This window comes from Brienomyrus brachyistius, chromosome 1, assembly GCF_023856365.1.
Source record: "Brienomyrus brachyistius isolate T26 chromosome 1, BBRACH_0.4, whole genome shotgun sequence".
Lineage (NCBI taxonomy): Eukaryota > Metazoa > Chordata > Actinopteri > Osteoglossiformes > Mormyridae > Brienomyrus > Brienomyrus brachyistius.
The window spans coordinates 17,227,315-17,239,768 of record NC_064533.1 but is presented as its reverse complement, the minus strand read 5'-3'; the positions used below and the strand labels follow the sequence as shown (position 1 = coordinate 17,239,768).

The 12,454-nt window shown below is 44.6% G+C and overlaps 1 protein-coding gene across 2 annotated transcripts in view; it reads right to left on the bottom strand.

Annotated features, from left to right (window-relative positions):
* Nucleotides 1-12,260, bottom strand: part of LOC125749304 (guanine nucleotide exchange factor VAV3) — a 47,371-nt gene extending 35,111 nt beyond the window's left edge. Inside the window, exons 1-2 of one of the 2 annotated variants that reach the window (XM_049026424.1) lie at nt 11,703-12,260; nt 1,474-1,590 (exon numbers count right to left, since the gene is read on the bottom strand). In XM_049026424.1, the coding sequence (XP_048882381.1) occupies nt 1,474-1,590; nt 11,703-11,921 (336 nt within the window). In that variant the 5' untranslated portion in view covers nt 11,922-12,260. The remainder of the gene's footprint in view (nt 1-1,473; nt 1,591-11,702) is intronic. The other variant, XM_049026426.1, reaches the window with a different exon arrangement.
* Nucleotides 12,261-12,454: the final 194 nt, after the last annotated feature.

The following is a 12,454-nucleotide window of genomic DNA, read 5'->3' as shown; positions in this document are numbered from 1 at the left end:
GGAAACGAGTGGTGCAATGATTGTTCATTTGTCTTTAAACTGAGTGCAAGCAGCCCGCTGCAGACGGCCATCATCTGACAGGAAGCGCAAACGGCTGACAGTCACCATGCGCATCAATGCACCAATTTTGCAGTAACAATCCAGATCCCCTATGAGTCAGGATGCTGCATCACACCTTCAATGGGATTCATTCCCACCATCATCTGTCAAGATCTCTGGCCATGTCTCTTGGTTCATAGTGATCTATACACTAGGAAGATTAACCCAAACGGCCATCAGGAGGCTTTGCTGGATCCAGACCTTATGAAGGAAACCTGTGATGATAAAGGTAGGGGGTCACAAGTCTGGGCTCAGACGGACGGTGCTGGACACACGGGCCCCACGGGGATGTTCATGTTCCATCCCGTCTGGGCAAAGCCTCCCGTCAGTCGGCACGGCCAACGTCACATGGCAAGATCAGCAAAGTAGTGGATGCATGCATCAGGAAAGCAAAGCTATCGAGTTACTCGAGCACTCAGCAGACACTCCCCACACTGCAATCGGTGGAGGGAGGACAGAGGGACCGGATATCGATTACAGACGACCTTGTGAGGGTGGGACTGACAGGACTGGGGGAGGAGGAATTGATTTGGGATGAATAACTTAGTACAAACAGTGGTGATTCTGCATCTGTGACTGTCTTACGGGGCTTAAATACACTCCTATAGAGGAGCTCATTCCAGGCGTCCCGAATAACGTTCAGGAATGTTCAGGAACACGCAGGTACACGCATGACGTGTCGCTACGCCCAGATGGGGGGTGACCTGAGAGTGACGTCACAGTGTATGCTCAGGGACATGCTGACATAACAGTGTTTAATTAAAATTCACTAGAGGCTTCATTAAACAGCCAGCAGGTCAGCTCAGGCTGGGGGGATTTCACACTGCACAGGGGAATGAGCTGGGATGGGACGCGTGGGTGTCCAGGGGGGTTGGCTTTACCAGGAGGGGCCCAATTTTCCAGATTGGGTATCAGACGATGTGTCTCTGCCTTTGTTTCTTAGTATGTGTAATTAGATTTATATTAGACTGTGGAGACCAAAGGTGATAAACAATGCGATAAAATCCTGTTATTTTGACGTTGTGGGGACCATTTTTCAGGTCCCCAGAATGATCTGTGAATGCAATCAAAAAACTAAAAATGCTAAAAGTCTTGTATTTAGTTTGGTTACTTATGGTTACGGTTAGGGTTAGGTAGGGGTTAAGGTCATCGTGTTGGGATTAGTGTTCTCCCCTGTGGAAATGCATGGAGAGTCCCCACAAAGAATTACAAACCTGTGTGTGTGTGTGTGTGTGTGTTTGTGTGTGTGCGCACACACACGCACAGGGACACACTGTGTAAAAAGCACACAGCGTGTAAGACCCATGAGGCCCTTCTAATCAGCAGCCTGGATGCGGATGCCGTCTCACAGATAGCAGACGGGCTGGCACTCGCCTTGCCGAAATCACGCACGTCGAACAGGTCGAAGGCCTCGAACAGCTCACTCTTCTTCATGCCGAAGACATCTGTACAGGCGGCCAGGAATGTCCTGATGTTCTTCAGGCAGAGGAACTGTGGGGTAGGGGACAGGGACAACAAGGCACATAAATATACAACAGCATTTCGCACATTGCATGGAAATAACATCAGACACAGGAAGTGTGTTCACTGCCATGCAACATGCGCACGAACCACATCCTACAGCATTGACCAGAACTTCTGGCCTAATATCAAAAATTCACAATTCGTGATGTCATCCTGATGCAATTCATTAAGAATCAGGCATCATAGTTACTTCTTGCTTCCATGTTAATACCACAGAGTACATAAGCCAAACTATTTAAATATCAGCCAGTTAACTGGAACATTCCAGATTAAGGACCTACACTGTTACCGGAGCTGGGGATTGATGTGTTGTGGATGCTTAGATATCAATCTCCGAGACACCCATTCAGGGCCTGCAGTAACGCCCATGTTCAGCGGAACTGGCGGTTGACACCAAGGTGATCTGGTTTCCCTCTTAACACTGCTGTCACACTCTCATGCAATAAGCAGGGCTCCGGCATACATGAAGACTGCCCCCTGAAGCTGCATAATGTCAGACGCAGAGAAATGTACAGTTCCTTTGTGAATTTTGTTCTGTGCACGAAAACTGTAAGAGCATCTCCACACTGCAATTCACCGTGATGTAACTCTGATAAAGAGAGGATATTTCAAGTGCCACCTCCCTGCATGAAATGCCGAACAAGAGGCGAAGAATATGACAGTTAAACCTTTGATTTTTGATTTGATGTAACAGCAAAACTGGGAAGAAAAGCTCTCCGTGCTGTTTCAGGTCTGCAGGAACATGCCCCCGTAAGTGGGGAGGCAGCATATTAGATGTCACAGGATTTCCTCTTGTATTTGTGAGCATTCGATGTGAAACAGGGTAATGAGGCAATAGTGCTTCCCCCTATTTGCATGGAACGGTTCTGCATGCTTTTGGGCTGCATTAACTTAGATGCAGAGGAAACTCTGATTCCGCCTAATCTGCAGAGCATAACATGAAACCTCAGATGCTAAAAATAACCAGAGAGAGAGAGCCACACACGTTGCGGAGGGAGGTATTTAAGTGAGCGGGTAGCCAGTTTATCGAAAAGGCACATCTCGCAGACGGCCAGGAGCCTCGCTGGGTCCCCAGGGGCCCCCATATCTACAGGAAGCACACTTCCACTTATGTGAATGTTGCTCGCACTCTGGGGGCTCTCCGTACAGCGATACACCACGGGGCTGAGGGTCAGAGGTCGCGTTAGCTGGCCTGGCGGCACGAGGTGGCCCGCTTTCATCCCCCAAGACGACGGCCTCAGATCCACGGGAAAGCCCCACAGCTCTGAACTTCCTGCCACCTAATATGTGGAGGAATTTCCAGAATTTCTACTTACTCTGCTTTTTGTTAAAAAAACAAAAAATTTTAAATAAGACACAAATTCATCATTAAAACACCAAGGTATACAACAGCACTGAAGCTAAACTCATTATCATTCTATTAATCTCATCTCTACATCATTCTTACAATGATTGATTTATATATATATATATATATATATATATATATATATATATATATATATATATAAATATATATATATATATATATATATATATATATATATATATATATATAAATATATATATATATATATATATATATATATATATATACACACACACACACACACACCACCTGCCTAATACTGTGTAGGTCCCCCTCGTGCTGCTAAAACAGCCCTGACCCATCAAGGCATGGACTCCACATGACCTCTGAAGTTGTCCTGTGGTATCTGGCACCAAGACGTTGGCAGCAGATCCTTTAAGTCCTGTAAGTTGTGAGATGTGGCCTCCATGGATCAAACTTGTTTGTCTAGCACATCCCACAAATACTCAATCGGATTGCCAATGCCATCGGGGAATACCGTTGCCAAGAAGAGGTGTACTTGGGCTGCTACAATGTTTAGGTAGGTGGTACATGTCAAAGTAACACCCACATGAATGCTCTGACCCAATATATCCCATCAGAATATTGCCCAGAGCATCACACTACCTCCGCCGGCTTGTCTTCTTCCCATAGTGCCATCTCTTCCCCAGGCAAACAACACACATGCACTCGATCATCCACATGACGTAACTGAAAATTTGACTCATCAGACCAGGCCATCTTCTTCCATTGCTCTATGGTCCAGTTGTGACGCTCACGTTCCCATTATAGACACTTTCGATGACAGACGGGTCAAGGTCAACGTGGACACTCTGACATGACTGTACAAACTGTGTGTTCTGATACCTTTCCATCACAGCTAGCATGAACTTTCTCCACACGCATCAGTGAGCCTTAGGCACCCATGATCTCGTTGCCGGTTCACCTGTTGGCCTTCCTTGGACCACTTTTGACCACTGCATAATGGGAACACCCTACAAAACCTGCTCTGATCCAGTTATCTAGCCATCACAATTTGGCCCTTGTCAAAGACACTCAGATCTTTACATTTACCTATTTTTCCGGTTTCCAACACATCAGCTTTAAGAACTGATTGTTCACTTGTCTGTCATATAATGGTACCCTTGATTGGTGCCATTGTAGAAAGATAACCAATGTCATTCACTTCACCCGTCAGTGGTATTAATATTAATTATTAATACTGCTGATCAGTATATATACCAGGGCTGGGAAATTCATTGCATTAAAGCGATTATTAAAGTCATAATGCATTATTTCTTTGATCACACTAAGTCATGTCATATTTCATTACCCGAGAAGAGAATAGTACGAGCACAGATTTTAATAGGGACCTATAATATTCCATCCATTTCAATTAATCAGTTTTCAAAAATATCTCACCTGACCAGCTCAGATTTTCCTAAAATATTCCAGGGGGAAGATATACGACGCTCCTCTACTTACGAATGAGATACGATCGAACGGCCGTTCATAACTTGAAATGTTCGTAAGTTGTTATTCAACATCATTTTAAGGATATACGCAAGTACAAAGAACTAGGATGCTGGGAGTAGCAAGCTACACTGCTGCATGCCGGGAGTAGCGGCCAGAAGTCGTACTAGGCGGAATTGGGGGCAGAAAAAAAAATAGATGTTGCGGACAGGAAACGGGAGCCCAGTGAACACAATTTAGACTTACAGTCCTCTTCATTTGTATGTCTGAAAGTTCGTAAACTGAAAGTTCGTAAGTAGAGTAGCGTCTGTACTTCCTAATAGGAAACATACAAAAAATTCAGGTCTCTACTGCCATTAGTTTTCTCCTTTTATTTTGTTTTTTAGGGAAGGTGTTTTGGGGGCTTTTTCTAGCGTCATGTATTGAGGGGCCATTTTAAACCTGCAATATCTAAAAAACACTGCAGCTAAATAAAATTTTACATGGTCAATATCTGGTACTATGACTGTGAATATGGACTCACAGGAATGTAGCTGAACTTTAACATAGAATGCTGGGTGCTTGGATTTTATATTAGAGGGAGGAGTCTGACACATACAGCCTCACATATACAAGATGCAATATATGGTCTTGAATATTCCACATCAGATACAGATATTAAAACTCGAAAATGGAAGAAAAACTTTTTCGTCCATCTTCAATGTGTCCCAAATTCAAATGGACTTTTGTGGGAAAAGCAGGTTTCTGTTAATAATATGTCCAAAATTTGTGATGGTGTTCCGTCTCATTTTCTCAAAATGAATTTCTGAAATTCTAGTTTGGGTCTAAATCAAAACATTCAGTTAGTGTCTCATAGGGAAGTTAAGGTTACCTGGTTTATTTTGTTCAAAGAATTGGCAGTCGGCGGCAAAGATAAGGTAAAAATATTGTTATAATTGAGGATAATTCATGATAATGACTCATTAACTCCCCTTTGTGTTAATTCTGCATTCATTTGTGGATTCATATGTATAAGTATTTATGACTATGAGCTTTCAAATTAGGTATGATTAATCGTGATTAATCACAGAAAATTATGATTATTTATATAACAGCCATAATAATATGTATTTATATAATAATATAAAAATAAGACTGTTATCAGGGCCATTATTAATGCATATTTACAAGAATGGAACCAGCTATATATTTACTGTCTTTTATGCAGTACTGAACACATCAACAATTTACATATCATACAGTCAGCGCTGTAGGATTGGTGATCCATTAAATAATTTCTTTGGCTCTTGATGAATACTGACAGTACAGAATCACTCAAAGTCTGAACCACACCAGCGCCCTGAACCAGAACCAAGAATCAGCTCAGTTATTCACTCCAGCAATGCTGAGATCTCGTATTTATTGTACACAGATCCTGGAATTTGGCCGGAATAGATTTCCAGCTGCACTGTCAGGAAACAGAGGCTGGGATTGTAGGCGGAAACATGTGAACAGGAGAGAACTAGTGTCCTGATTCCAGGACCAGTACGAGAAGACGGGGTTTCAGGGCCCGCATCACGCTATGAGATCAAAGACGGAGCCCTTGGACCAGGAGATGGAGAGAGCGATGGTATACTGTACATCAAGACACATCAGAGGACACGTGAGATACTGGTCTGAGATGGAACACAAATCAAAGGTGGCCACCCTAACAAACCATGATCTGTTACTGGAATGTTGAGTGAAGATCTGTATAAACTGCTGGCATTAATCCGTAGCAGTCGTATTGTCGGCATGCTGACTATTCATAAATAATTCCATGGTCTTCAGTGAAGAGCAGGAATCCGGCACCAGTCCATCAGCACGGCCAGCAAGCTGGACCAGCACTAAAGCATGGAGCTGCTCATCTGTTATTGATGTGAATCACAGAACTAAACTGTCACATGAGGTTTATTCTGCATAAGGTCATGATGCATCTCTGTCCCTGATGGGGCAGCTGGACTCCCACCTGATCGTCATTTTGTTGTGTCATGCAGCATCTTACCAGCTGAATTATTTCCATGGTTATTAGAATAGGTTCATTTCCCTGTGGTAACCAGACAAACTAAATGAATATCTAGTCAGTCTTTATCACAGATGTAGGGATTGTGTTTTGGGTTCTCCAGCTGAGCAAGGATGGACCTGTTAGGACCATGGTCCTGGTCGGGCTCCTTCTGAACTCTTTCCTCCATCTCTCCTTGGACTTCTTATTTTTGGAGATGACACAACTCTCTCCAAGGCTTAATGCAATAAGCTGAGCTTCCTAAAAGCCTGATGTTGTTTTGATAATTGTTTTTGCTCTGCTGCAGTTTGTATAACAATACTGTAACAATAATTAATGTCTTCAGACAAAATGGTGAAATTATAAAGTAATTTAGTTAAATGCTGAAAACATTTTAAGCTTTCTACTGTCCTATAAATAGTGGGGACCCTATTACTTCACCATCCAGTTGCGTTACTTCAGTAAGAACCCTGGGTGTGACAGGCACATCTTCTGTGATGTAAACTGAAACATGCCAGTTTCCTCACGCCCATTTCACACAGGAAAGTGTTCCTCTTAATAAGCTGCAAGATAAAGACGTTGAGAAGTGCAGCCCCTGGACGGCTACTTCCAGGCAAATTTTCAGCTTCTAAATATCGCAAAAACTCCTAAAGTATCACAATGTGAACCTCTCAGATCTTTCAGCCCCAAAGCACACAACATGTCAACAAAATAACAATAAAAAAAAAGAAGATGAAGAAGAAGATCGAAGAAGTAGAAATGTTATTTGGTTATTATGTACCAAACTAGGGGTGGCATGGTGGTGCAGTGGTTAGCACTGTTGCCTCACATCTCTGGGACCCGGGTTCAAGTCTCCGCCTGGGTCACATGTGTGCGGAGTTTACACGTTGAAGCTAATTGGAGTTGCTAAATTGCAAGAAATACATAAAACGACAGAGTGGAATTTGACAAAATGCATGTTAACAAGCCCCAAAGTTTCTGGGAGGAAATGACAGAATGTCCATTGGACTGATGAGACAAAACTGGAGCTTTTTGGCCAGTCACATCAGCTCTATGTTTACAGAAAGTCTACTGTGAGACATGGAGGGGCTCGGGTTTGTTTGGGGGGCTGCTTTGCTGCATCTAGCACAGGGAACCTTGAATCTGTGCAGGACACAATGAGGTCTCAAGACTACCAAGGCATCCTGGAGCGAAACATAGTCAGTGTCAGAAAGCTCAGCTTCATCACAGGTCATGGGTCCTCCAACAGGATAATGACCCAAAACATACAGCTAAAAGCTCTCAAGAATGACTGAGAAAACAACACTGGACTGTTTTTAAACGGCCCTCCATGTGCCCAGATCTTAATCCTATTTAACATCCTTGGAAAGAGAGCTTTAGCAGTTTACTCAGGAAGAGTGGACCAGACTACCTGTTGGCTAATGCAGACGCCTCATTGTGAAGTACAGAGGTCGCTCGTGGGCAGTCATTGCTGCAAAAGGTGGTGGCACAACATATTAAATTAAGGCGACCATCTTTTTTGTCTGTGCCTTTTTCATCCATCCATCCATCCATTATCCAAAACCGCTTTTTCCTACTGGGTCGCGGGGGGTCCAGAGCCTATCCCGGGAGCAATGGGCACGAGGCAGGGAACAACCCAGGATGGGGGGCCAGCCCATTGCAGGGCACACTCAAACACCATTCACTCACACATGCACACCTACGGGCAATTTAGCAAGTCCAATTAGCCTCAGCATGTTTTTGGACTGTGGGGGGAAACCGGAGTACCCGGAGGAAACCCCACGACGACATGGGGAGAACATGCAAACTCCACACACATGTGACCCAGGCGGAGAGGTGTGAGGCGACAGTGCTAACCACTGCACCACCATGCCACCCTGCCTTTTTCATTTGTTTAATTATATAAAATATTCAGCTGAATCATTAATCAAAAGTCTGATTTGTGTTAAATATGGGATAAACGAGAAGGGATGCCATTAACCTTTTGTTTATTTTCAAGTTATTTCTGTTTTTTTGTTTGTTTTTGTTTGTTTTAGGTACCAACAAATTTGTCCATGTCTGTATGTCCTTTATTTATGCTAAAACACAGAAGTAATGCACTGGTGTACAATGCATATTAAATGAATGTTTTGTCATTATTAGTTTTTATGCATAATTCTTTGAATGAACTCTGAATTGAATCATGGACAGTCACTCCACATAATTAGAATGAGTATTTTGAAATGGAAACATCCTTTTCAGTTGATGCATTCAGTTTGTGTTCTGAGACCATAACATGAATTTCCTCATATCTAATTAAACCAACGGAAGGTGGAAAACATGTTTTTCCATATATTATCATGTATGGTAAAATGTAAGGTAAATGTAAAAGTTTTATATTCTTCCTGTAGGCTTTTCCCTTGAGTGCCTTACATGGTATGAATGTGGCCATAATCATACAAGAAAAAACACTGATTAGTGAACATATAAAAAAGCACCATGTGTTGTCATACATAATTGAAATAAGAAAAATGCTTGATAGTCTTATATAGACCATGTGTGTTTTTTTCTTATGGGTGAGTTTGATTAAATAGTCTAATAACAGCAGTGGGGGGGGCACTCTCATCTTCCTCACAGCCCAGAAGCACCATCAGAGCCTCCTGCTTTCTTCCCATCTCACCCCCTGATGCCAGTCACATGACCTTCTCCCAAAGCCCAAGGGCACAGCTGGCGTGATGTAGACCTGAAGCTGTGGGCCTGAGGGGGGCGGGGGCGACTGCGTGCTGGCAAGCATTTCAGCTCCACGGGGGGCCCTGTGAGTGAATCCACAGTCTACAGTGGGGTGATGAAATTATTTCGATACATTATTTGCATGCATGGTTAGCACTGTCGCCCCACACCTCTAGGACGAGGGTCTGAGCCTCCGCCATGTCTTCATGCATGTGGAGTTTGCATGTCCTCTCCATGATGTTGAGGGGTTTCCTCCAGGTTCTCTGGTTCCCCCCCACCAGTCTAAAAACATGCTGAGGTTAACTGGATTTTCCAAACTGGCCATAGGTATGTATGTGTACATGAATGGTGTGTGAGTGTGCCCTGCGATGGGTTTGGCACCCCATCCTGGGTTGGATGGATGGATGGATGGATGGATGGATGGATGGATGGATGGACATTATCTGTAGGCATTAATGCCACAAAACAGCTACAGCAATGCTGGTTACCACAAAACATGGCATCGCTACCGATAATGGCATTTCACTCACAAGCAACATAAGAATAATATGGCTCATGATACATCATGAACATCACTTTATTTCAGATCTGACTGACATCACCTGCTACCTTTTATCTACTCGCTATGGCCCTTGGCCAGATCCGTGACCTTCCGGGACAATAAATGACTGATGAAAATACAATGAAACATACTGATTCAGTTTCTCGGGGCTTTCTAACATCAGGTGCCAGAGTTGGACCTGCCCTGGGGGTTTTATCTTTCCCAGCCGTCGTCTCACAAAGTCAACTTTGCGGGGGGGGGGGACCATCGCCAAGCTGTTTCTCACCATCGAACTGCGATTTTACGCACTGGGACACAAAGTGTCTTAAAAGGGAAACGAAACCTCACCTAAAACTCAGCCTTTTCTGCACCTGTTACACCTTCCTGTATGCACACATGCTCCACCACATTCCAGGGAACCGCCGGACGCTCTCCGGAAATAAAACAGCAACTCCTGAAAGGCTGCAGGATTCGAGAACCGTCTTAGGTAGGCTGCCGAGGTCACGGTGCCCGATAGCTTTTCTGTGACCATGAGCTCAAGCTCCATGATCATCCGGAGTCTCTCACGGTACCTGAGTGGCCTACTCTGCCTGTCGTGCTCGTGCCTTAATCACGGATCCCACCAACATGCTCCCAAGGGTTGCTCATTAAATCATGACCGACAGTAATGTATCGCGTATTAATTACAGCGCCAGTGCTGGCCAGGAGGTCCGGTGCTTTTAGGAGCACATTAAGCACCTAGAAGCTAAGTGGCCTGCTTCAGACTGCACGTTTGTGAGGGGGTGCCATGCAGTAATTTGCAGATGATAAAATGGCCCCCTGCTCCCATGAATAATTCAGGAACCTCATTAATGTAAATTTCATCGTAATGTTCAATATGTTGGATCGTTTTCCTTCGCCCTTCTGAAGGTACCCAGAGGAAACGTGGTCCAGGCAGCCAGCCAATCATTTTAGCAGTCTGATGACACGTGACGCACTGCTGCAGATGATGCACTGTCACCCTCTACAGTGCACTGGGTGTTCATCGGGCCTCCCTGCCTGATTGGTATGGCCGACAATTTGCTAAGAGATCTGACCGGTGCAAATGAGGAGTCCCAAAGTCAGACTTCCAGTGTGGGAATGACACCCCCCTACCCCAATGTGTGACTCCTTAACACTCCTGCTCTCCCCCATTCAGCCCACTCTCACAAACACAGGTTCGATTTTCTCAGTAATCCACCAGACAGTCCAAAGGGTGATTTTGATGAATCCGTTTCCCACTGTCAGACTCGAACCACCAGCACCCCACCCCCTCACCCAGTGAATGAGGTAGCTCAGTTCACATCCTGATCCAGGCAATGACACCTAAAGGGTGAGTTGGGCTTTCAGGGGTAAAATTCAATTTTCATCCGGAAAAACAAATCAATGGGGAAGTCGCTTTGCGAGTCCTCACAGCTAACTGAAAGAGCCAGTATTGTGAATGATTCAGGAATGGAGCTGGCCAAAGGACTGAGGTACTTCTTAGCTGGCCAGTGAGTGACTGACTGGCCTTTGCATGATGATATTAGCTACAGATTTATACCTCTTCATCTTTTATAATTAGAATAGTATGTCTTATTAAAACACATATAAACTTTTGTTATTTTAACTATTGTTAAAATTCATAATGTGAGGTGTACGTTAGCAATAGACTGGATTAAAACCTACAGCAGGTTTTATGATTTCAACTACAAAATCTATTAATATAAAACGTAAAGTTAAATTAAACATCACCTACAGAGGGCAGAAGTGTCTGTTTTGAGGTAGTAGCCGATTTAACTTATGCTGGAGTGAAAGGGGCTTCAAAAAGCCAAAGATAACTGTCTGTGCCATGCTATATATTTCATTTTTTTCTACTTTTAAGAAAAACGCCACTAGATAATGTGTGAATTTATAATTGTCTTGACTCCCTTCCCCCTGGTCCCGTTATCCGGGCACAGTGTCGATGCGCGCCCCCGCCGTTCGCGTACCTGTGACATCTGCGGCCGCAGGTTGATCTCCTTTAGGTTGATGCTCTGTGCCTGCAGGTTGTTGAGCAGCTGGCACAGCAGCACGCCGTCCCGCAGGGTCTGCGCCAGGTCAAAGACCTGCGCCGACTCCCATGTCACCCGGTGGTTGGGTGGCAGCACGTTGCAGCCGATAAGCCAATGCGCACACTGTCGCCAATGCTCCATGGTTCCGGAGCCCATTAAAGTCACTCGCAGTGCTGCGGAAAAAGCGGCAATCCCTCTGCTGGGCAGCCGGTCACTTCATAAAACCATGAAAGCTGCCGATTGTGAAGCGCCCCGGTTGAAAATGAAACTGAAAAGCATGCACATCCACTTCCCACTTCACCGGAGACGCGCACAAATGAACCGCTGCATCCAGCGCGATGCTGCCGTTCTGCGCACTGAGTAGGTGGCTCGGCTCGGCTCGGATAGGCTCGGCACAGTTCGGCTAAGTTCGACGCGGTTCGACTCAGCTCGCCCTTCAATCGCTCAACCGCTCCCCACTCCCCCCTGGCCTCTGCGGTCTCTGTCTTCCGCCAAGCTTCTTATGTGTTCCGTTGAAATAGGCGCAGCTTCTTCCGAAATACCCTGTTTATACTCCTGAGCACCGCCCGATTTGTGCGACCGGAGAAGGGCGACAAAAAACGCCCCCCACAGTCTTGCTCCTCAATTTATTTTATAATAAATTATATTGTTTCAGTTAAACAGAAAGGTTCATCTGAAGGAAAAAAAAA